A 24,411-nucleotide genomic window follows, 5' to 3' on the forward strand; every position below is an offset into this window, starting at 1 on the left:
ACACCAAGAGCAAAATGCTGCATGCAGTAGCTGGAGTTGTCCCCTGAGCCACCTTCAGCAGCTGGGGCTGCGTAAGGGCAGGACCACAACGCTTCAGCTGGACACAGGGACCGCATATGATCAGAGGGAAATTACAGGCACAGTGTTAGTGGCTTCAGGACACTTATTTCCTATTCGAGGAACTTGGAAACCACACTTGGAAGAGCTTACGCTCCCCAGCAGCCAGTGCTGGGACAACGGGCAGACCCCTGCAACACAACACAGAAGACCATGCCTGTAGCCAGACTGCTGGCACCACAGCTCAGCACCCTGCCACCCTCCCTCACTCCATCAGCTGGTTCAAGTTTAAGACTTTGGTCTCTGTAATGTGGTCCTGGTTACTCTGCTTCATACTCCCTTCCAAAACTTTGCTTTCAGGGGCAGGTCAGTATTCCTCAACAACTCTGACATGATGCTTTATGTGTTGATGTTGTAATAACAGCCTGAGAGTACACAGGTCCACAGCTCCCCTTGGTCTGTTGGGTCAGTACCAGCTTATAAAGGATGTCACATAACTCAATATTTAAAAAACACAAACCCAAATAAACAAACAAAAACCTCCCCCCAAAACCCCCAAACTAGGTTGTCTTCTGAAAAAAAAAAAATGTCCAAGACCAGCAAAAAAAAGCTGTACAAAGTTTTCAGTCTTTGCAGACTGTAAATTCTCTCTTGTCAAGACCAAAAAAGGTGAAGCAAAGTAAGCTCTCAGATCAGGGCAGGTGCACCACAGCACTGGCTGCCCTCCATCAGGATTTGGAAGCTGCTTCCTCAGTGTTTACCTTCAGTTCAGAAAAAATACTTTATCACAGGCATCGAAGAGTTTTCTAGGGTAGAAGTTTAACAGCAGCTCTGTTTTAATATCAGCTCTTACCACTGATGCTATTCCAAGTCATCCAAGTTGCCTCTGACTGTTCCCATCCACAAGCCACCCTGCTTCCCCCAAATCCTACCATCATCACCAGTACCACTAAACTACTTCACACTGACAAGATCAGATAAACAAGAGATTACACAAACATAAGGACAGAAGGGACACATTCACAGGAGTCTATTCAAGACAACCAGAGAGGTTACAGAACCCACAGTTCCCCTCAGGAAGCTCTTCAGCTGGAAGTGAGTACAGGTCAAGCATCACAGCTGCCCATCCTGTTCCTGTCTGCCCACACAGATCCTTTATTTTGGTGACTGTTGGAGAAAGAATAGGGTTTAGCTGGACTTCCAGTGCCAACAAACATTATTTCTTACATAGGAAGGCAGTGAAGAGCCTGAGAACCAACACTAGTGCACATGCAGTGACCAAACAAACCCGAGTTGCCAGCTTATTCAAAAGGCCAAGTTGCATCTAAACCCCATGACTTGGGTCCTTCAACCCAAACCTTTGCAATTTCATCCTGAATCTGTTCTGCAGGCTCTGTGGACCCAGCTACCATCGACAAGAAGCAAAAGACCAGCAAGAGCTTCCACTGATGCCAACTGTTCCTAAGAGATGGGGGCAAGGAAGAAGTGTACAGAGCCGAGCAACTCGCCAAGATAAACTCACTGATAAATCTCTCACCAAGCAACTCAGATTTCTCCATAAGAAGAGTATTCATTATGAATACATTCATTCATGAAAGGGCAAGAATTGTAAATTCATCTGCTCACCCTGAGATGCTTTGACCTAACTATATGACAATAAAAACTAAACATTCTCACACAGGGAAGGAAAGGGGGGTGGCAGCTGAGAGGCAGAAACACAACAAAAACCCGTGGATGTCAAATGGGAGGAAGAGTAAGCCACAAGGTAAGTCACAAGTTGTGGGAACCCCTGAACAGTCAAGATAGCTGTGGTTTCCTCCAATGCCACGCATGCCTTTTGCTTTTGTGCCAGATTATCCCAGCTTTACAGAACTAAGTGAGCCCAGAGTCAAGGACACAGGTGTTAGCAGCAGCTTGCTACCAAATCACAGCTTCCGACAAGGACAGCTCTGGGCTTGGTGAGAGCACAGGCATTTCTGTCAAGAAGTAGGCAAACCACCACCAAGGCTACTCAACATTGTCCAAAGTACTGCCCATGTTCAGAGAGCAAGCCAGGCTTTGCACAAAGGTAAAAACAAGAAACACAAGACAAAGGCAACTGGAAACAGCTGAGCAGAGGACAGTGCAGACTGGGTAACTGGGGAGGAGGGAGAGACTAGCCACAACAGGAAAGAAAATGAGCCAAAAAAAAATTGGATAAAAGGCAGAGGTAAAGCAAAAAAGCAATCAAGCCACAGTAAGTTTAAGGGAATTATTTAATGGTGATCAAAATGCAACACATTACAACAGTACAAGCAGTGTCAGCATAGATCTAGTCACACACACTTCCAGGTGAGCGCAGGGGCAGCGAGGCAATGGCTGTGGGAAGCCCTCCCAACGCTTCTGATCACTGTTATTCATGCAGGGGTTGGTCTCCACACATCCAGAAAGCTGGACAGCAGTTTTTCCTGCTTCTAACCTTCCATCAGGTGCCCTCAACACATTTCTTGTCACTGTGCACTCCCTGTAGGAAACCGCTTCTGCTAAACCCCCAAACAACTAAGAATTCCAACTTTGATCACAGACTTGCTCTAAGTCTACACAAAGGAGCCAAGGAAAGGAAGGAAACAGTAACTAGGGGGGGAATTAAATGCTTTTCTAGCTATCTGTGGGAGACAGAGGTGGGCTTCTCTAATGCTAAAGGGATGAGAGCGAAACTGCTCCAAAGTTTAAGAGGACAGCCTTCCTTCTACTCACATATACCATGGGGCTTTTATTCTTGCAGGAGATGGCTTCCAAGCTCTGCCTGGGCAACCATGCATGCCTGGGGCCTAAGCCCAAGGGCTCCTCCATCTGGAGTGGAAGTGCTGAGCAGTTCAGTGATGTTATCCCGGTTCTTCAGAGCAAAGTGACACATGAGTAAGTTTTAAACTGCTTTAAGCACTAGCTTTCTTCCGCACCTCCCACATGCTCAGGTCTGATGCCATGGTCTCCCAAAGCAAAAGCTGCTCAGGGAAATCCATCTTTACCTGGGCAAAGCACTTATCGTCCTTCCTTTAGGATTCTGATCTACCATCCATCAGAACCAGGAACACAAACAGCTCTAGAGCCGTTTCTCTGCTGTGCATAACAAGAGGATGACTGTCAAAAAATGCAGCCAGGCATTTGTCAGCAGCTGCAGCTACCAAAAGCTAGGAAGCCACCACCCGCAGTGACAAGGGACAGTTCAGAGTTTCCTTTACTGAACATGCTAGGGACACAAGATCACATCCAACTGAGTCCGCTGGGTTTTCTACAACATTCGATGTGTGCAGACTGAACAGACAAGTCCATAGACACTTCAGTATGCAGCTTAATTGAAAGCATTGGTATAAGTAAGGTAATAACACCAAAAAGAAAAACCAGAACAAAACATCACTCTTGCAGTGCCAAAAAGCTATGAAAGAAATGCAGCAGCACATGCTACCAAAAGACAAACTAGATATTTCAAGCACAGTAGTCAGGTCTCCAGTACTGCCCAGAATCAGCTCCATCCTAGGCTGTTGAGACCATGGATGTTGGACTCTTAAGTCATGGAAACGCTTGAGCTAACTGCCAACTTCTGCACGCTGAGTACTAATCTAGAAGAGTTCCTGAAATATATTGGATCATGTTCTCTCATATGCAAGCACAGCACATGTACAGAAACAGACCCTGAAAACTCCATTTGCAGGCAACACACTATAGCAGGTATATGCAGTGTCACACAGTGCCAGCTGCGCGGAGGCAGTAGTCCTAGCACACAGACACGCTGTACAGCTCACTGAACTTGGAGCTGATTGTCCTCTGGTTCACTCTGTTACAGCGGATGGGCACTGATGAACACAAGCAATGCATCCAGTGTTTCAGCTTTACAGCTCTGCCAGAGCTGGAGGAATCTAAGCAGCCCAGCATTTATTTTTGCTTAGTACATAACAGGAAAAAAGGGAAATGGCATGTACAATCTACATCCACAGAAGTCCCAGCACAAAGCAAGCTATGCAAAGTAACTTAATACTAAATCAAGTAAAAAAAAAAAAAGTACCTGGACAAAAAAAGTTCATGATGTTACAAGATCAGTTACCAGAAAGGCAACAACCAAGGCCCCTGGCTTCTTGTGCAGTTTTACACTGGAACATTCACAATACAGTTTCAAAAGAGCAAGTTTCTAGTCCCAACACACACTACAAGCTGGATCAGGTTTTAAGTCAAATTCTAGAAAAAAAAGGCTCATTTATCTAGTTCACAGTACAACCCTCAACGACAAATGGTTAACCCACATGAGGGACAGCATATGTACTCCCTACTTCAGGATCACCGAACTTGCTTTTACTATACCACAACTTTTGTCATGCCATCAGCAAGAAAGTCAGATCTGTTTAAACACTGCACTGCAAGCACGAGACAATCATCCCAACACAGGCAGAAATGCTAATACAGTCTCTAAGGTGATGTTGTTACAAAATTCAGGACGCTTTCAACTCATGTATGGCTCCATTACTCTCCCATCACCTAGCACACGTGACTCCTGCCCCACCAAAAATGGAAACCATCCTCCTCAACTTCCACTTCTTACTGTTCCCTTTGCTTTCTCTCCTACACAGGCCCCTGATCTCTCCCAGTAACTGCCAATGCCAAAACCCAGCCAAACCCACCACAAGTGATTTTTTTGGGTGGTTCACTTGTAAAGCAGTCAAGAGGAATCCCCCAAAAAGAGCTTGCTGCAAGGTTTGCAACCAATCCAACCCACCCTCCCTGTACTTATCAAAGTATCTGGTGACCCCACTGCAAAAGCACAGAGGACGACTCCACCATTGCTGATGTGTGTTCTCTGCCTCAGTCAGTCGTTAGTCCCTGCGTGTGAACAGTTAGTAAGAGGTAAGTCCAGGCACAGTTACAGGTTAACACAAACCCAAGGTACGCTAGCAGCCACTAGCTTACACTCTAGTTTTGACAATGCAACAAGTTTTTATCCAGGACTAGTGACAGCTCACATACTGCTTTCTCAACCCCTTGTGGCATTGCACAAGATGAGCCAGTAGCCAGGTTCAGAACCCTGTACACTGCGTTGCTCCCCTCCCCTGCAGCCATCACCCCTACGTTGTCACTCCACCAGGAAACGTGCTCATGTGCTCCATTATTTGGGCGAAGCTTTAGAGCTGCTCCGTCCCCACAGCGCAGCGTCACCTTGCTAGAGCAGCTGTCTTCACGCCTGCGGGAGACGCACACAGATCTTTGTTTCACCTACAGCTTGCTGCAAGAGGGCTCCAAGAAACACTGCCAACATTTACATCCAGCAGTGAGTACACAAGGACATTGAGAGATGAGACAAGTGGAACAGAGTTAGACCAAAAGCAGTGGACATTTATTCCTCATTTGTGCAAGAGTGTAAAGATGCATTTGAAAATGGATGGGACAGACCCCTGTGGCTGGAGAGCTGGAGGCCACAGCCTCTCCTTCAGTCGATGGCTTTGTTTACAATTCTACTAAGAGGAGATAATCTTGCAGACTCACCTATTGTCACACCAAAGATGCTGGCAAATACACTTGTATACAAAGAAAAGTTTCAAACTACATTTTTCACTAGATTCAAGTGAAGACTTTGTTCAAAAAAAGACACATACAAGTACAATTTAAAACTGTATGAACATTTGCAAATGTTTAGTGCAAAGTAATTATGTAAAAGCTACATTTTATGAAAGTTTGTGCTGATGTGTTTGGTAATAGGTTGTTTTTTTACCCTTTTACATCCATTATTTTAGTTACATAAGGTTTCACTTACCTACAGTACATATGTATTGTGTTAGGTCCCATGCAAGTGGGAATAATACCATTAGGCTTTGTAAAATGTCACTCAGATTCTCATTTAGTAAACTGCTTATTTGGTTTAACAGTCAAGTTCCTGGCACACTACACATCTTGATTTCATGTAAGTGCTTAAGCTTATGTTTGTCTTGTTCAGGTGCACAGCCTTGTGTGATGCAAACCAAACTGCTTCCTGACTTCCAAATGCAACCATTCGTGAATGCAAAAGTTTTAGAGAAATCCACCATTAGTTTTAGCCTGTAACAAACTGCTCTTAAAATTAAAAGCCTATTCACACAAAGTTATATGTAATGACTGTAGTAATCAGTTTATTACACAGATTAATCATTCTTGAACGTACAAGCTCCAGGGGAGCAGTTGGGTCTTTAAATATACACAAGTTCTGTCAAATGGATTTTTACCCTTACATCCAGAAAGACCTAAGCAGTTAAAAAACTTAAGAAAAGTAAGAGCTATTAGCTATGTATTAACTGAGAAACCACATACAAACCCAAAGAAGTATGAAGGAAGGGAGAGAGTTGAAACAAATCAACATCACTTGATGCACTAATAGCTCCAATCCATTTAATGTTGACCGGTTAAACTTAGACCTTAAACACAGGATGTGGGTACAGTTTATCTCATTGGTCATAACATTTACCTAAGGTGTAGGTCCTTCAGAATAAAATGAATACAGAAACAGCTTCAAGTTCTTCATCTTGCTTTTCATAACTTATGAGTTTAAAAGGATTCCACTTAAAATCCTTCACGGATCAGCACTGTCCCTAGAAATATGAAATCCACCATAACTCTCCCATTCACATTTTATTACCCCATTTAAATCAACAAGGAATGCTTTTAGGCTCAAAGTTATGACTGAAGAACCAGCTTTTCACACACACACTTCTCTGCTAGGAGTCAATGTTGGTACGGGGAAATACAGTATTTCTATTTTGTTGTTCCAAGTATGTACAACACGCAGCACTGCTGTATCAGGTAAACATGTGCACAGGGGAAGATGAGGCGTGGGCTCATAGAAAGCAGTCAAATGGAAATCAAAAGGACTTTCTCTTTCAGAGTTCCCCTATCTTTATTTGTAGAGGTTATCCAATAATTTCTTTAATTACATCGCATACTTCTGAGTCCATTCCCGAGCTATTCTGTTGTACCTGTATGTATAAAAAGAGGATTTACTTAACATAGCATCTGAACAGTCTTTCAACTCCAGCAGTTTAGTCTACACATGGCATGAACTCACATTCTCTCCAGCACTATCATGAATTTGTAAAATTTAAAAGCAAACTGAAATACTAGGCAAACAGAGGAAACAAGCCCACAGTACTTCATGGAAAAGAAATAACTAGTCATGTTTACAACAGGAATATGAAATCTTTGTGACTCAAGCCACAAAACAGGGCTGAGGGGAAAGGATTTTCAGGAGGTCTTTTCCTGTGCCTCCACCAGCCCCCAACTGCTACATGGAAAACTATTACTGCAGGTTTTGAATTCTGACATTCTGAATAAAAAAAAGTGTGCCCCTCTCACCTCTTCTTCCCTTAGAAAGTTAAGCCTAATAGCTGGTATCTACCAGGCTGCCAAACCCTGACAGGCTTGTTTCTTGCTACACATTGCATTTGACTGTTTTGATGACTATCAGGACATGACAATTTGTCCACCAGATTTTTTTATTCTGGTCACAATATGCTCCGTTTCACAAGCCTGTAGCTTCTGCACCCAAACACCCTTCATAGCCAGAGCTGCTGCTAGAGGAAGCTCAGAATACTTATGTAAAACAAAGCAGTTCTTGTGATTAACAGTACTGCTAAAAGCTTATTTCTAACAAGAGAAGGCAAGTTATGTTTTTTCTACAAATTCTGTAAAATAAGAACAAGACACAGCAAAGAGTTTCCTAGTTATGTACAACTAGGTTCTTGTGCTAGAATTCAGTCTGTAGACAGTGTTCTTTAGCTTAAAGAATCTGACAATCCACTCATGACAAGTGCTCTCACCTTCACATTGCTGTTCAGAGACTACTCAAGAAGAAAGTCCAGTTATGTTTAAGCACAAAATTAATTTCCCTATTTTTGGAAATAGGAAAAAGTCCTGCATACATTAAGTGCAGTCAGTCACTGTTAGCTGTGTCTCAAAATACATACTGTTGCTCTCGCAGGATGCCTGAACTTTTCTAACACTGCTTCTCAAGTATGTAGTAGAGTATGTTTGTAGATTATTTTTCCTTCCTATCTTGTTCTCAGGTGACCACGTAGCTTCAGAAATTAACACTACTGATCAGATCTGGAAGGGAACAGTGAGGTAGAAAAGTGTTTACAACAGTCGTTAAGCTGTTGTTTTTAAAGTGCTCATTAGTGCTAGAGTTCTCTCCATTCTTGCTGTTTACTTCATAGAAGCCTGGAGTCCTCTCATCCCACCTCTTCACCACTTGTTTTTCCCCTGTGTTGTCAAATGAAGATGAAACAGGGTATTGTTCTTATTCGCTTGTATAATTCCACCACCAATAGCCAGCATGGAAATATTCTCCCACTAGAGTAACTTGTTCTCCCTCTGCTGGTTATGTAGAATTAAAGCAGGCAGTGAAGGCTCTTAAAAGCTGGTCACATTCAACTTAGAGCTCCACATTAAACAGATTTGCATTGTTCACATTTTCATTAAAACAAGCAAACTGGTAATTAACAGCTACAAAACTAACGTATGACCATTGTGGGGAATGAGACCTCTACATCCCTCACTTCTACTGGCGTATGTACCTTTTTCCTACAACAGTGCAGTGCTGCTAAACTAGCAGAGCTACAGATCCCAGGAAAAAAAAAACAACTCTGAAAAGACCACAGTTGAAGTGAAAAAGGCAAATCAAAGTTCACACTCTTTTCCAAGAAGCACATGCTTTCAGTTCCCCTTTGCTATTTAAGTGTGGATTCTGCTCTGTCAAGAATGTTACACATTGTTTTGGCTTCCATACTCACTTTTCTCTATCTGTTTTGTAGATCCGTGCAATCTCAGGCACTAAAGGATCATCTGGATTGGGATCACACAACAGAGAACAGATGGACAAAAGTACTAGGGAGAGAAAAAAAAGACACTGCATTAGAGTTTAAGTGTATCTGAAGACACCTGTAGAAGTCAGCCCACACACTTGCTTCCCTTCTAGCCATTAGTATTAGCATTAATTTTTTTAAAAAGGCCAAGGAGCAGTAATCCCACATACTTCAGCCAAGTGATTTTGAACCAAAATCCTTACCATTTAACTACATAACTTCGCATGACCACAAGTTTTTAAATATCACAGTGAATAGCCTCCTGAATAGCTGTATTTCACTACAGCCTTAAGCTCCAAGGCAGAAGTGTTCTATCTGAAACCATACCTAAAACCTTTCCCAGAAAACATCCTTGCTTTTAGACTTGAAATTCAGCTTTTCCCTAAACCAGACAACCTCACTGTTAATGACTTGCTGAAGCACTGAAAGTCAGACAGGTCCAAATGAGATGAAGTAAGAACTGCTCACAGCTCCTCAAGTACTGTTTAAAAAAAATGCAGAGAATTAAGAGGCTTTATCCAATTATTTTCTGAGCATAAGGAAGGTTGAGATTAATTGTAGAATAGTACACAAAATGAATCACCTGCACTTGTACCAACCACAAAGCCTTGAACTTCAAAGTTTCACTGTAAATATATACTGTATATATCCCAGAAGCCACATCCCGCTCAAATGATGCCGCTGGGCACAGCATCAACCTTTAGCCATATAAGGAGTCAGGAGACTGCCTGCAAAGCTACAAATAGCACGTGCACATTCCTACGTTCACACCAAAGTAGAAGAGATGAGAAGGCAGTAAGTTATAAGCAAAGCATATTGGGATAACACTGCGTGAGGCATGTCAGGGACATTTTCCCCCCCCATAATAAATGCCAAACATTCCTTTGATTGCTTTCCCTCAGCCTGTTTTAATCAAATGGTGCCATTCCATATGCCCCTTCACCAATAGTAGCAACAGCAGAGTTGTCACAGTGCATCCTCCAAGCAAGTTGGAAATGACAGCTGCTGGAAGTTTGAAGGCACTAAACACAAATCTGTTTGAACTTCCATTGGTTGCTACTGCTACAGAGCAGGAGGCAGAGCTACCATGCTGAAAGATATCAGCTGGAAAATGGAAGAGAACAGCACACATTCCATAACTCTCTTGTTGTTTTTAAGATAGGTTAAAACAGAGGCCACAAAACAAAGAATGGCTAAATGCAGCCAGAGAGAAGGGGGAAAACAGGTCTGAACCACTGGAACTGGAGAAGATTTTTAAAGTGGGACAAAAGTGAAAGCTTCACTAGGTCTTAACTGAGCTAGCTGCTCAGTGATGGGAGCACCACGGACCCAGAAGCCCGGTTAGTTCAGTTTGTCTGTGTATTTCTGCAGACCCTTCACTAACAAATTATCGGTTGAAAGTTAAAAGCTATTAGAACAAGTTTAGTAATAAAGTGTTCTTGACTGAAGTGAATGTATTTCTTGTTCTAGAATAAAGAACCTGAAAGAGTTAAGAGCTTAGTTATTCTCTGCCACTGACTGACACTGGGACCATTTATTCAACTACCTCTCAGAACACAGCTTCAGAGTGCTAAGGCTCATTTTGTGCTGGAGGCACATAGAAGCCCCCAGTCCCAGACTGCTGTCCCTTAGCAAGGGGCACAGCATGCTTAGAGCCTGTAGCACTTTCCATCAGCTTCAGCCTTTTTCCCCTCCCACGTACACTGAGTAAAACTCCCAGTAGCATTCAGCAATGGGAATCTCTGCCACCTTACATCCACCTGCTGCCACCAGTCAGTTTAACTTCAAAAACAGTGATCTCCCCAGCTGTTTTCCTCTCTCTGTATTTATCAGACTACACTGCTCTGGGCAGTGAAGCTTCTTCAGCTGGTAGGATGAGTAAAACAGCTAACACCAGTCCCCTTCCTTTAACAGAAGCCATGGGAAATCCAAAGTTTTCTGGTCAACTATTGTAACAACTCCTTCAAGTTTTATCTCAGTCCTTTAATAACTATGGATTTTTCTGAACAAGATAGCTCACCCTTCATCAGCAGAACCAAACTGCAAGTCTGTCCAGCCCTCTCGGCCTAACTTCCCCAACCACCATACCCCCCCTTTCCTCAGCACTCACAGCACTGGTTAGGAGTTTCTCCTTGCACAGCTCACATCAGCCTTGCAAACCCCCCCATCTGCTCTAGGCACCAGACAGAGGTGGTGCTCAGCTGCTAGTCAGCATGGGCACCAGAATAACCAGAGTGCTGTCTTGTGTCCTCCAGAGCAACAGCAGTCCAACAGGCTGTCATTGCCCACTAGTCAGTTTGGGCTGGCAAGATGCAAGTCTGCCTTGAACAGCACCTCATCTGCTGAAAGGAAAGGGAGAGTTAACCACTGTCCCAGCTTGAGTTTTCATTCTTGGTTTACAGGCTATCAACATGAGAGTATCATTGGTACTTGCTGGCCGTTAAAACAGATCCCATGCCACTAATATTCTTTACTGTGGTTTGTTAGAACTCAATCAGTAGCTAAATTCTTCCTGTGATTAGTTCTGTCAATCACTTCAAAACACATTTCTAGATTTCATTCCTCAGCAGGTGTCCTATAAGAAGTGTCACTCCAAAAACACTGAATAGAAATGGACTGGCTTCAAGCTGCACTGCCACATTCAGCTGCTTTATTTTTTAAGTCTTCATTAATCAAAACTATTCTCCATTATGCTTGCTCTCACTGGTAACTTCACATCCTTCCCTTTTATCTGCACAGCCTCAGCAAGAAAAACATTTTAAACTGAGTTATCCAAACTAGTTTAATTTTAATAGCCTACTGAACCTAGCTATCTGTTAAAAAGAAATTCAGGAAGTTCCTCTTGAGGTTTTCCACCAGAACACTGCATATACTCACATTTTAGACCAACCACTGTATGCAGCCTCCAGACCACTACAAAGAACCCCTTGGAAGAAGGTACCTTCTCATAAAGTTTAAAGGAGCCAAGTGCAAGTGGGAAGAGGAAGTTATCCTTAAAAGTGTCAGCTGTGTATTAGAGTCCTTTGATGCATTAGAGTAACAAATTAAACCAACACTGTGGAATAGAGAGAATCTCCAGACCATCTTCTGCAATCAAGTATTGCTGCAATGAATTTCACAGCAAAGCCTTAACATTTATTAGTCAAATGACTACAACATTAGCAGAAGAAAATTAAAAATAGTTCACAAAAATGAAGTTTTATAACCACAGAATCAGGCTGAGTAACTACACAAGACAGGTAAGTAACACTGTTTTACACCTTGTCCTATTCATCCTGCACAACCATAGACAAAGCTGCCCTAGTGGTATCAGTCTGACAGCATCCCTTCTCATGTCTTTCACTGAAAGAGATACAGTAGAAGTGTGCACTCTCCAGAATTTAAGTCTCAATTTTTGTCAGTAATATTTGTCAGCAAATAAATTTTACTTCACATTGATTCAAGGGGTTCAAGTACAGAGTTATTTCTGATCTCTTCACTCTTAACTGTCAAAGCAGTCCAGCCTGTAGGAAACCATTAGGCAACTTAAAACACTGTCAATTTAAAACTCCCTTTCATTCAAAGATTGGTTTTGCTTTATTTCACCAACCGTGCAAGCCTACTTAATTCCAGTACTTCAACTGTGATCTCCATCAACGCCAACAACTTACCCTTTAGCTGGCTTCCTACTGCTGCGGACTATCACGGACCAAGGAACTGGAAGACCCAAACTAACCAAGCAGGAAGACTGCTAACAGTGTTTCTAAAAAAGTAATGGGCTTAGTTTCCCCATAGAGCAGTGATACAAATGCACTCTCATCAAGCAGAATCATCACCTAACACTTAATTAAGAATGCTCCAGCAACATGCTCTTTGAGGCAAAATGAGGTCTACCAGTGTAACTCTGATCCAAGTTTCCACTGCAAGTCTTCCCTTTACAGAGTACACAACACTTGAAAACTCAAGGACAATCTTTCTCAAGGCAGCTCCTCCGTGCAGATAATCATGCCACTTACAGCTTGTCAACAAGTTTAGCCACAGTTCACCACTGCAGGACCCACCTCACCTTCCCAACAGGCTTCTGTGCTGTGCTCTTACATCACTAAGAGTAGCCTGTCATTTCTGATGAGCAATTTCATTCCTGGTTCTGCCACGCCTCAGACTGAATGTGCAGGATAGACGCAAATTCTGTATATAAACTCCACCGCTGAGCTGCTTCTGCTATGAAGCAGCTCAGTCATTAGTCAGGACAATTCACTGTCAGCTCACCACAGATCCTTGCAGCACTAGCCAAATGAGCAGTACAGAAAACAACTTAAACCCCCATCTGCCTACTGGAACATCTACTGGCTCATACAAGTCTAAGGCATGTCAAAGCTCCTAGAGCTCAGTGCTGAAGAGACTCTTAAAAGCCACAAGACAACAGCTCCAGGCAGGGGCAGTAAGTTCCACAGGCCAGAAGACAGACATCTTCTGTAGAGTGTCATCAGGGGAAGGAAGTCAAAGATGCCTAGCAACTTATACATGGCAATTAACTCCCCTTGATGTCAAGGATGACTTTATGACCAAGTGCATCATGCAGCTATGACACACCCCTGTATGTCCAGAGCATGCAGCTGACCTGGAAGTGGTCTTTAGGAGCCAGAAGCAGCCATGGATGAGCCACAGCACTAACACACCTTTGCACACACTCTGTTGATGTTTAAGTCAACTGGGCTAAGCCAATTTCTACAGCAGCTCAGCAGTCCAGGTCATCACTGAAAAACTCTAAGCTTTGTTAGGGCATGACATAAGACCCAAAAGCTACACCTTCTGGTTCTTCATATATCAGCAGTAGAAAGGCAAGTATAAGTTCTGCTCTGTCAGCCCGTACTGAGACAGTGATCCCAGTTGATCAAAAAGCGTAGGTGCTTTTCATGTAGAAGCCCAAAACATGATAGGTAAGGAACAGACTTCCAAAAGGTTGCTAAACGCAGTTGATTATTATCTCTGCATTCTCAGTGCAGAAGTCACTTTCCAAATGCAAAGCTCAAATCATTCACTTTGCTTGCAAAGCCTGAATGGGTCTAATATCCACCACTTCCAGCTGTTCCCTTAACATAGGACACTAGCCACTATAGATACAACCATTCAATCCTAGCTGGAATTGCAAACAAAACTTGCTCCAGTAAAAAGTTTGTCTATGGGACACTTTAGGATAAGGAGAAGAATCTGAGGAGCAATGGAATCTCCAGCTGAATCACCACAGGGAGATAAAAAGCAAGCATCAATTCCTTCAAGGTAATGAGCCACCCAGAAGAAACATCTTAACTGCTGTGTTGTGATTTGACAGCTGTTTGGTGGAGTTACCACTCTCTAAAGAAGAGAAGCCACTTTAGGATTCATCTAGAAGTAAAGGTGTTTTCTTCTTGGGCAAACAGCTTAGATCAAAAATGGGTCATGAGTGAAAGCCTTAGCTCTCTTCCTTGAAAGCCCCTGCTATCATAGCTTTTATATTAAAGGCAAAAAGTACATCATTAAATCATAGAGTGAGAGGAACAGGTAAGTTGCCTTTAAAAAAAAAATTTATTCCTGTAGGCTCAACTCCTGCATGGAGTAAAAGGCCTCAGCAGACTCAAAGCCAGTATTCTCCCACCAAAAGAAGTTCCAGTTCTAAGTAAGCACAGAGACTGGACCAACAAAATTTCTGTTAAAAGTATAAGCAAGCTGATAAAACAATTACTTTATATGCCAGATTTTCAGGACAGCTATCTGTCCTGGCTGAGGTCACACAGTAGTCTCAAGATTGCCAGTATGAGAGCTCCTTCATATGATGTGGAGCTGTCAGATGGGGAAGCATCCATTCCTGGACACCATGCCAGTGTCATGAGTTCACAGTAATGGAGGCAGCCCATCTTGCCAGCTTTGCCCCAGGTGAGTGACAAATATGGCAGTTATGGAAAGCAGTTTGTCACCCTCCAGGAGACCAGGACACAGGCTCCAACAGACAGTGCTGTACTTTTTGATCCAGCTCATCCAGCCAAGTTTCTGAATATTAAAGTAACAATAGTTTGTCAGCTCAGGCTTAATTCAGCCTTGCATTCTGGGGATTATGAAACACATCTACTAGCATCAATTTGAGCTTAGGACACATACCACTACTGAAGAATTCTTAATTCTATTTCGGAGGCTTTATCCAGCTGTCCTGCTTCTCACACCAGCTAGGGCTCCTCTCTTCCTAATCATCACTCTGACAGCCAAAAGCCTCCTCAAAGTCCACTACTGCTTAGATCTCTGTTCCTCAAAAACAGGCAGAAATCTGACTCCTGGAAGGACCATTCACCTATACAATCACTACTCTGGAGTTTCAGGCCCCAGACCTTTGAAACTCTTGAGGCATAAAGTTGTCAAAGTTTTATCAGTGCTGACAAACATTAAGATTTTAATATTAAAACATAACTGATACTACTGTCCAATGAATTCAAGTGCTAAGTACCAAACGACTGGCTTCTGACTGTGAATGGGAAAAATGAATCTGAGTAAATTAGAGCAACTCCAGACTTCACTCAAGTTACATCCTATTTCTTAACCATAGTTCCATTTCAAACTCTTCCATCAGTCTTACCTAGTCTCACAGGAAGTGTACCTTTAAATCTGAGCAGTTTAAACTTCTTGCTTCAAAGCAACTTGAATTCCTGCTAAGTCAGTTCAACAATTTCTGGTGACAAGAGAAGAAAAGTTAAGTTTTTCCTAGTGTATCACAGACTGGTTGAGGTTGAGAGGGATCTCTGGAGATCATCTTGTCCAACCCCTCTGTTCAAACAGGGTCACCTAGAACAGGTTTCCCATGACCATGTCCAGCTGGCTTTTGAGTATTTCCAATGTAGGAGACCCCACAACCTCCCAAGGCAACTTGTGCCAGTGCTCAGCATACAGTAAAAAAAGTTTCCTACATTCAGAGGGACCCTCCTGTGTTTCAGTTCATGCCCATTGCCTCCTCTCCTGTCACTGGGTACCACTGAGAAGAATCTGGCTCTGTCATCTCTGCACTGTCCCTTTACCTATTTATATAAATCAGTAAGATCCCCCTGAGCCTCCTCTTCTCCATGCTGAACAGTCCCAGCTACCTTAACCTGTCCCCAGTGTGACATCCTCCAGTCCCTTCATTGCGCCATGACCCTTCACTGGGCTCTCCCAAGTACACCGATGCCTTTCTTGTTCTGGGGAGCCCAGCACTGGACCCACACTCTGGGTGCGGCCTCACCAGTGCCAAGCAGAGGGGAAGGTTCACCTCCCATGACTTGCTAGCAGCACTCTTCCTCGTGCAGCCTTCTTTGCTGAAGGGCAGCATCTGGGAAGCTACAGAAGTAGCTACACTGAAGTTCCAGGAGAGTTGAAATGCAAAAGAATTAAAGTTTCCCTTAGAACCTTGACTCAGCACACAGGGAGGGACTGATCCATGCTACATGCCGAAGTCATGCCCCCCCCCAAGTGATTTGGGTGAGCATTGTAACAGGCAAATTAAAAGCCAAGAGGATGATGAGAAACAGACTTCCTGATTTTGAAAACTGCACTGTGAAGACCAAGTTCATTTAGGTTGCTGGGTATTTGGAAATTCCCACCCAGTAAGTCTTAGTAAAGCAAGTCTTGAACACCTGTAAGAGCAGCACCACAGAAAATTTGCACTGCACTGGTCATGGAAGAGTTTGAGCAGTGTGAGCTCAACTCTTGGATGTGAGACTGAAGTTATTCTCTGCCACTCACCAAGCAGGGTCTTCCAACACACCTAACAAACTTCATGGTCCATTAGTTACAGAACACAGTGGGGAGAAGTGGGACGGGATAAAGCAAGTTAGCCTGACCTTCAGACTAGCCTGAAGAAGTAGTTCAGTTTAGCAGTAACTCTTTCACAGCCACTTGCCAAAATCAAGAGAAAGTGGGATTTTTCCCCAAAATGGCTGAGAACTGTTATAATCATCTTAAAACACTTTATCCTCCTGTTTAAGGCAACGGGGATTCTTATTTATCCAAACTTTAAGATAACATTTTTAATTTAAGCCTATGCATTTTGCTTAAGCTTTGGAGTTTAAATTAACCACCAAGGTGTTTCAGACTACTGTGAAATAATTTCTTCTACTACATGTATTCTTTAAAGAACAATTACTTCAGAATTACCAATACAAGTTAACTATTCTACTGAGACAATCAGTGTTGTTCTCCCAGTTCTTCAGAAGCCATTTTAGCAAGTCTAGGCACAACAAACATTTAGAATGAGAGAAAAAAAACCCAAGATGCTATTCACTGCTATCATCGCAGCCAAGATCACTTTATCAAGTTGCTTACAGAGGGAGAGACTTCCTTATTTATTTAGCTCCAGTAAAACTGCTCCAATAGCCCCCACACTCAGGCCTTTGCTATCTTACCCAGCAGAGAGGGCAGGGGCAGGCTCCCAAGCCAGATACTCCAAGTGCCCTCTGGAGCAGCCTTCAGAGTGTAAGGAGCCAAGATCCCTACCATTACCACTTCCCTAGGATGGATTAAGTAGCACTGACTACTTCTGTGTTTCCATCAAAAAGTGGCATTACAGATTAGAAAGAAGTCACTGTATACCCCTTCATCTTTCTCCTTGCAGGTTAGGGTGAAAAACATCTTCATTTTATGTTGCAATTCCTGTATAGTACATCTAGCCCATGTGAGCTGCTGATAATGTTGCCTACCAGATGCCTCAGAGGGAGAAAGCTGTGTTACAAGCTGTTTCCTAGAAGGACTGTTTCTAGTCTTCCCTAATTTCACTAGCAGTAGAGAGTACACTTTTTTGTAGCTGTGTTCTAGTCATCTGCTTACAGATTTTAAATTCTAACAGCTTGCTCCAAAAGCATCCTCTTTTAAAAGGTGGTACAATTCAGGAAACAGTCTAAGAAAGTTACACTAGAAATACTAAATTGCTGCTTTGGAAGGGATACAAGTTTCATGCTGAATAACTTCTGTCTTAATTTTTGTTATTCACTTTAAGTTACCCAACCCAACAGCTTTTCCTACTAGCATCACATTTATTCTTTGATAAAGCTAACCAAAGAGTCACTAGAGCTGAAATAGCCCCAAGGTCTTTAACAACATAGTTCTAACCTGACTGAAAACAAGATTTCCACCCTAAAAGACTCAAGTTGTCTTTGTGGAATTTACTTATACTTGCTCAAGATGGGAATACTTCTAAGGATCAGGTCTGACTTCTTAAGTTGAAGTTGCCTTCTGACAAGATGTCCCTGTTATTTCCAAGGAAGTACACTGAATTTCTATAGTCATAAGAATTTCTTTTGGTGCCTTTAACTCCTCCATGAAATGAACAGCAAGGGAACTCTGACAAGATCTATATGCAGGAGAGTGCGTGCATTCATATGAACTCTTCTGCAATGAGTGAAAAATGATCAGGAATACAAAGACACCTAACCCCAGGGAGCATACTTTAAGAGGGAGATGGGACAGCAGAAGGTGCTAAGTGACACAGTAATCGCATGGCTTACTCTAGCTAAGCTATGAGGATGCAGTTTGAAGAGGTAAGGAAAAGGAGTTCAAGGCAGAGAACAGAAGATGATCTTAAAAGCATACTACAACTGTATCTGGGCTGCAAAATTAATGTTAAGATATATTTTGTGAGTGATTAAAGCTGACAGCCATCAATAGGCAGTCCACTGATGCCCTTAACTGGCCTTTTAAATTCTTGATCCATCTTCTTCCAACTGCCTTTTTCCAACTATTAATTCCAGTCTATCTTCCAGTATTTTCAAGTCTGCTACCACCCGACTGCCTATAAGGTCATTTTAGATGCTCTAAATCAAATTAAAGATGCCGTGCCACATTACATTCTCCAACTATAGTATTCTAACCAATTATACACCAATTTAATCAAAATGTAAGACATCAGTACTTAGTACTAACTTAGTGCTTCTAACAGTAGCCAGTACTTGACTGAAAGCATTTGTAAGGAAAGTTGCATCAACCTGACAATCATTTTCCCTTTACTGGCACTGTTTCTTCAGTTCTTTCAACTCAGTGAAGACTTTCAGCTGCATGCACTCTAGCAGATTCACTTCTGTCAAGAGACAAGTTGAGATACTGTTTTGCCTTTCCACCTGTTTCTACAAATGCAGAAGCCTTTAGCTGGACACAGAAGGTAGAACTTTTGTGAGTTCAGTAAAAGGGAGACAGTTATGATGTCCAAGGGAGGGCTACCAGGAGTCATCTGTCTGAATCAAAAGGCATCTGGAAACATCACGTGTAGTTGGAGAGAAGAATTACAGGCAACAGGACAGCCTCACAGAGCTGGGACACAATGTGAAGGATACTGTAATTAAATGTAATGACTGCAACATTTAATTATGAAGACAGTGAGAAGCTAAAAAATAGAATGATAAAGACACAATCAATGCACAGAAGAGACCCAAAATATTTCTCAATAACCATGGCTAGATCTACAAACTGTAGATCTACAGTTTCAGTAGCCAAAAAAAATTCAAACCTGGGTCTTCAAAGTGTTTAAAGCCTCTGTTTTACATTAAATATGAATGCTGCTTTAACTAGGCAAAGGATATACCCCAGTGCCCCACAGGCTAACACAGTTCACAGGGGATGCATTTAGATAAAAGAGATAGTGCAAGCTAGTTAAGTTTTAAAATATGCTTTAGAATCCGTATCATTGAAAGTTTTGTTAAAAAATGACCAACATTAAGTTCTGATGTTACCTGAAAACAACTTTTTAAAATTACAAAGAATCAAAGCAGCTTTACCATTTTTTAAAAGCCACAGCTGTTCCCCTTTGTATTTTACTTGGTGTGCATTTTGAACATTGAAGTCTTCCATTTCATGTGCTAGGTTTCATTTTTTTTTAAGTCTTCAGCCCAAGGTGAGGTGGCAACACTACATACTTAGTGTAGCAACTTATCTGATCCACTGGCAAAGTTGAACAGTCTCCCTGTGGTCACAGGGAAATTGGATGTTCAGAGCATCCTGCGCTCATGAACTGGCTGCAAGCTAGATGTAGAGTCACAAGACTGAAGTAGTGACCACAGAAATGGTTGACAGCAGGAATGCAGCGGTATTTACATTCTCAATCCAAATCACTAATTCATTTCAGCAGAGCAAAATCAAATGAGCATTGGAGGTACCTTTTGAAATAGTTAGTGCTGGGGACCACTGTGATCGTAGAATATCAAGACAAATGCTGCCATTACTGTTAATATTTGGATGATAGATTCTTGTTGTAAATGCAACCTGCAGAAGAAGGAAAATTTCAGTGTAGGCTCACAAATATACATTACACCACATGGTAATGAATAGATTTATGGTACGAGCCACTCACCTTAGGTGGTTTGAAGGGATAATCTGTTGGGAAGTGAATTGTCAAGAAAAATACTCCACCTTGATAGGGACTGTCATTCTGTTAATGAAAAAGAATCATTGCAGCTTCAGGAGTTAAGAAGTCTAGTCATAAAAAGCTATGAACATCAATTCTCTCATACTTACTGGTCCCATTATTGTAGCTTGCCAATGGAACACTGAAAAAGAGAAAGATTTACTTCAGTTTGGAGAAGCTCGAAGTAATGAACTACTTTCTTCCAGACAAAGCAGCAAATAAAAGTCTATTTTAAAAACAGAGCCTTCTGAAAGGCTGCAGGGAAGCAAGCCAAAGAATTAAAGAGACAGAGCAAAGTACTCCACACTCCACATTCACTTGGTCCATACTTTGGGATTGCTGTGGTACTACACACACACCCTGCGAAAAAATCCTATTACAATTAAAAAAAACACAGTTTTGTCAACTTTTCAGACCTAAAACTGTGAGTTCTACTTTGTGGTTTCCAATGAAGCACCTGAATCAAAGCCCAGTTTCTAATGACTGCCCTCTTAGAGCAAGCCATGGCAAATGTACAGTATGAACTCATACCTTTCTTAGGCAGGATCTCTCCTACACAGTTCCTTAGTCAAATGCAGAGTAAGCCTAAGCTTTGTATAAACTGTATGTAAAGAGGTAATTTAAGACAGTGGTATCTTCACTGAATGTTTAAGCTTAGTCTCCACAGAGGCTTCAAGATTTCATTAAAGCAGCATAAAGCAATACAAGTCTTAAGAGAATGCAAGAACGAGTCGGCTCAGGATGTGCCAGTACACACTTTAGGTTAAAGGGACAGAAATTAAGCCTCATTCATATGCATCTGTCCGAGAGAACATCTTAATCTGGTAATACAGAAGGTTCATGAAGAATGTCTTTATGTTGCAGAAAACAAGGAAAACAAAGCTGTTAATCTGTATGAGACATGATAGGAAGTTCTCACGGTTCCTGCGTATCCCAAAGGCTCTAATGCTAGCCTGTGCAAAGAGCTCCAGCTTATATTATTTGTAAAATAGTATCATGGGAAGTTTCCCTCTGCATGAACGTCAGTTACATCGTATCTTCAGTACTGGGAAGCTGGGCAGAAGACTCCAGTTGCTGCAAGGTAAGTCTCCAAGACACAGAAGCTGAAGCCACCTGCAGCCATGAACTTATCTTGTAACTGGTGTCAACAGCTTTCAAGACCAGCTGGGCCAAAATGACTTTTGGCCCAGAGTGGCACTACTTGTTATAATCTAGCACAAGCAGTTTTTAATTACACACAGAACAGGCATTACAACTGTGATCTCATACAAGGAAGGGGAAAGCAGGAACAGCCCTGCCAACGCAAGGGGAAGAGTGTTTGGTTAGAGCAGCAGGTTTGTTACAAAGGGTACTGCAGCTGGTAACACACTAGCCTTTTAAGAAACTCTGCATTCAATGTAGAGTCAAAAAAATCAAGACAGTGGTTCATATGTAGCATTTACCCATTTTACAAGGGTTCAGACAGCTTCACATGATGGAAGCCCTTATCTCCTGTAGCAGGACAGTGGGAAACTTAGAACGTGAGGACAAAGGGGCAGCAGAAACCCAGCAGTGAAGATAGTGGCTAATGACAGAAAAAACACCAAGAATTTGACAGGCATCAGTTGATGCTAGCAAGATTGACTGTGACTGCATAGGAGTACACAGACAGCACTGGACCTTAACCTGCACACCTCTGCACACTGAAAAAGAAAACCCGATATAATCAACTATTGTCTTAAACCCAACAAGAAACCAGAAAGAAAAACATTTTCACCACGAATCTTAACATTTTACAAGCTGTAAGGGTGGTATGGTTGTTTTGGGTTCCCCCTCCCCCCCATGCTCAAGTGCTTATTTAACCTGAGCTTTAGATTCTCACAATATCCAGAACAAGTTTGACAAACTAGAAGATGCATCTGTCACAGAGCTTATTTCAACCGATTCTTTACTTCGAAATCAGCCATTCAAGAAGTTATTTACAAATTAATGGGGTTGCTGACTTTCAGTAGCTAAGCATAGATACATGTTCAAAAGCAAACTAAGCCACTGCACAGCACTCAAACTGTACAAGTGTAATTCAGTCCCAGGCATATTTCCAAAACAAAGGCAACAGGCAGGTGGAAGAGGACTAAAACTACATTACCAAGAGAAGGAAAACCCTGTCCCTACACTTACCAAGGCAGAAACAGCTCTTCACTTCCCAGTTTATGAACTACAGGGACATAACTGGGGACAGTTTACATCAGCTGAACTAGCCACAGGATACCAGTTTGCAAGCACAGCATGTCCTGAACTCTGAGAAATGTCATTCTGGCAAGGCAACTGAGGCAGGCCTAGGGCACAGGGATCTCAGAGAAGGCACCTTTCTGTTGCTGCCACTACTATCCACTTACACCCAAAGCATTGCTCTCAACAGTGAAAGTCTTTCATTAGAGGTCTTTCAGAAAGGTGGCACGAGGAGAATAATTGAATATTAAAGTTTTCTGTATTCAGAAGTAACTTTCCATTATAAGCATTCACCAACTTGTATTACCACCTCCTCCACCAAACGATCTCCATCACCTTTGATAGTTTTTGGAAACTAAGTAGTTTATCATGGCACAAGTCACACTGGATAATTCAAGGGAAGAGCCGCAAACTGACTCTACATCTTAGTAATTTCTCTTCCATGAAACTACCAGCTTTTTTGAAATACTGTTTTGAAAGCAGAAATAACTTGTGGAATAATTAGAAACAGCTTGACACTACTGCAAAAACCCTGAAAACCAAACACAGCTTCCACTTGTTTAAAAGCACTGCTGAACAGTAACATCTCCATTAATTTTAGTATTTTTGTTCTCAGGTTTCAAGTGCTTTTTTAAATCTACTCCTAGATTTCTATAGGAATGTGCAAGTTTCTATAAGCTTCAGCATTTTGAACAGTTCAGAAATGATTCAGCAGGGCTGAAGCACAGCCCCCTGAGATTAGGTGTCTTAATATATTTTTCCCTTTAGAAACAATATACCCAAGCTTAGAGCTCTTAGCACATAGATTGAGGGTTTCCCTGCTTAAACATCCCCTACTCTTATGAGCTTGGATGCTCTGCTGAACAGCACCCTTGTCAGAGACCATGCTGCACAGCAACTTCAATGCATGCTGTTTAATGGACATGCCAGTCAAACCCTCCAAGTGCTCTTAGGTAGCCTTTTATACACAGCAGATCTGCTACAAGTCAAAACTCACTCCCTTGTCTCAGGCATTCTGTGCATTAAATGTCAATACGCAGTACCTGAATTTACCCCAGGGCCCACTGTAAAGTTATAAAGCAAAAGGTGAATTTGCAAGTGTTCTTGTCTCACTGTAAACATCCTACTGATCTTGCTCACCTAAGCTATGACCAAGAGTCTAATGCTGCTATAAAAAAAATTGGTTCACTGGAAAACGTAAAATCCTAGTTCATATGGAGAAGGCTGTACAGCTTGAAAAACCACTGCGGTTTAAAGGCCTCTCACAGAAAACCACTGTAAAGTACAGGGAAAAAATTAAGTTGCCTTATTCACAGCTAATCAGAGCAGACTGCGGAACATCACCTACAAATAAGATAATGGTGTTTATATAGATGCTTCTTAAAGTCAAATCACACAATATATCTTGCCCTCCTCCCTATGCAAAAATAGATGCACAAGATGACAGTAGATCTTACTATAAAACAATGTTAGGCAAAAAAAAGTCATGGTAGGGCTTTAAATAACTGCTTTTTTTCCTGCTTTAACACAGGTCCTTGGAACTTTGAAATGACAGAAAAACAATTCCAAATCACACACCAGGTGAATAACCTTGCACAGGAGACAACCAGCTGATGTGTAGGCCAAAAAGATTGTCCTATGCCATCCCTTACATGGAACCTTGCAGGGCCGACTGATTTGAGTACAGTTTTCAAACAGAACAGTACCATGGGACTTAAGTACACTCCACCTGTACCTTCTATCTCACAGCTAAGCAGCTATGTCCAAATAAAGCGACAAGGTAGTCATGACACCATGATCTGGACATTTAGATTTTGCTAGTGAGAAAGCCACAAGTAGTATTCAAAACTGAGTGAAATCCTGTCTAAAAATTAAGAGCCAAACCTGGTTTTCAGTTCTTATACTCTGGCTTGCCCTATAATA

At 42.1% G+C, this 24,411-nt stretch overlaps 1 protein-coding gene across 2 annotated transcripts in view; it reads right to left on the reverse strand.

The window, feature by feature from the left end:
* Positions 1-6,418: 6,418 nt before the first annotated feature.
* Positions 6,419-24,411, reverse strand: part of UBE2D2 (ubiquitin conjugating enzyme E2 D2) — a 29,876-nt gene continuing 11,883 nt past the window's right edge. For both annotated transcript variants that reach the window (XM_074916416.1, XM_074916417.1), the window contains exons 3-7: positions 20,391-20,422; positions 20,227-20,304; positions 20,033-20,138; positions 8,841-8,934; positions 6,419-7,028 (exon numbers count right to left, since the gene is read on the reverse strand). In XM_074916416.1, the coding sequence (XP_074772517.1) occupies positions 6,983-7,028; positions 8,841-8,934; positions 20,033-20,138; positions 20,227-20,304; positions 20,391-20,422 (356 nt within the window). In that variant the 3' untranslated portion in view covers positions 6,419-6,982. The remainder of the gene's footprint in view (positions 7,029-8,840; positions 8,935-20,032; positions 20,139-20,226; positions 20,305-20,390; positions 20,423-24,411) is intronic.

The sequence above is a fragment of the Athene noctua genome, chromosome 12 (assembly GCF_965140245.1).
Source record: "Athene noctua chromosome 12, bAthNoc1.hap1.1, whole genome shotgun sequence".
NCBI lineage: Eukaryota > Metazoa > Chordata > Aves > Strigiformes > Strigidae > Athene > Athene noctua.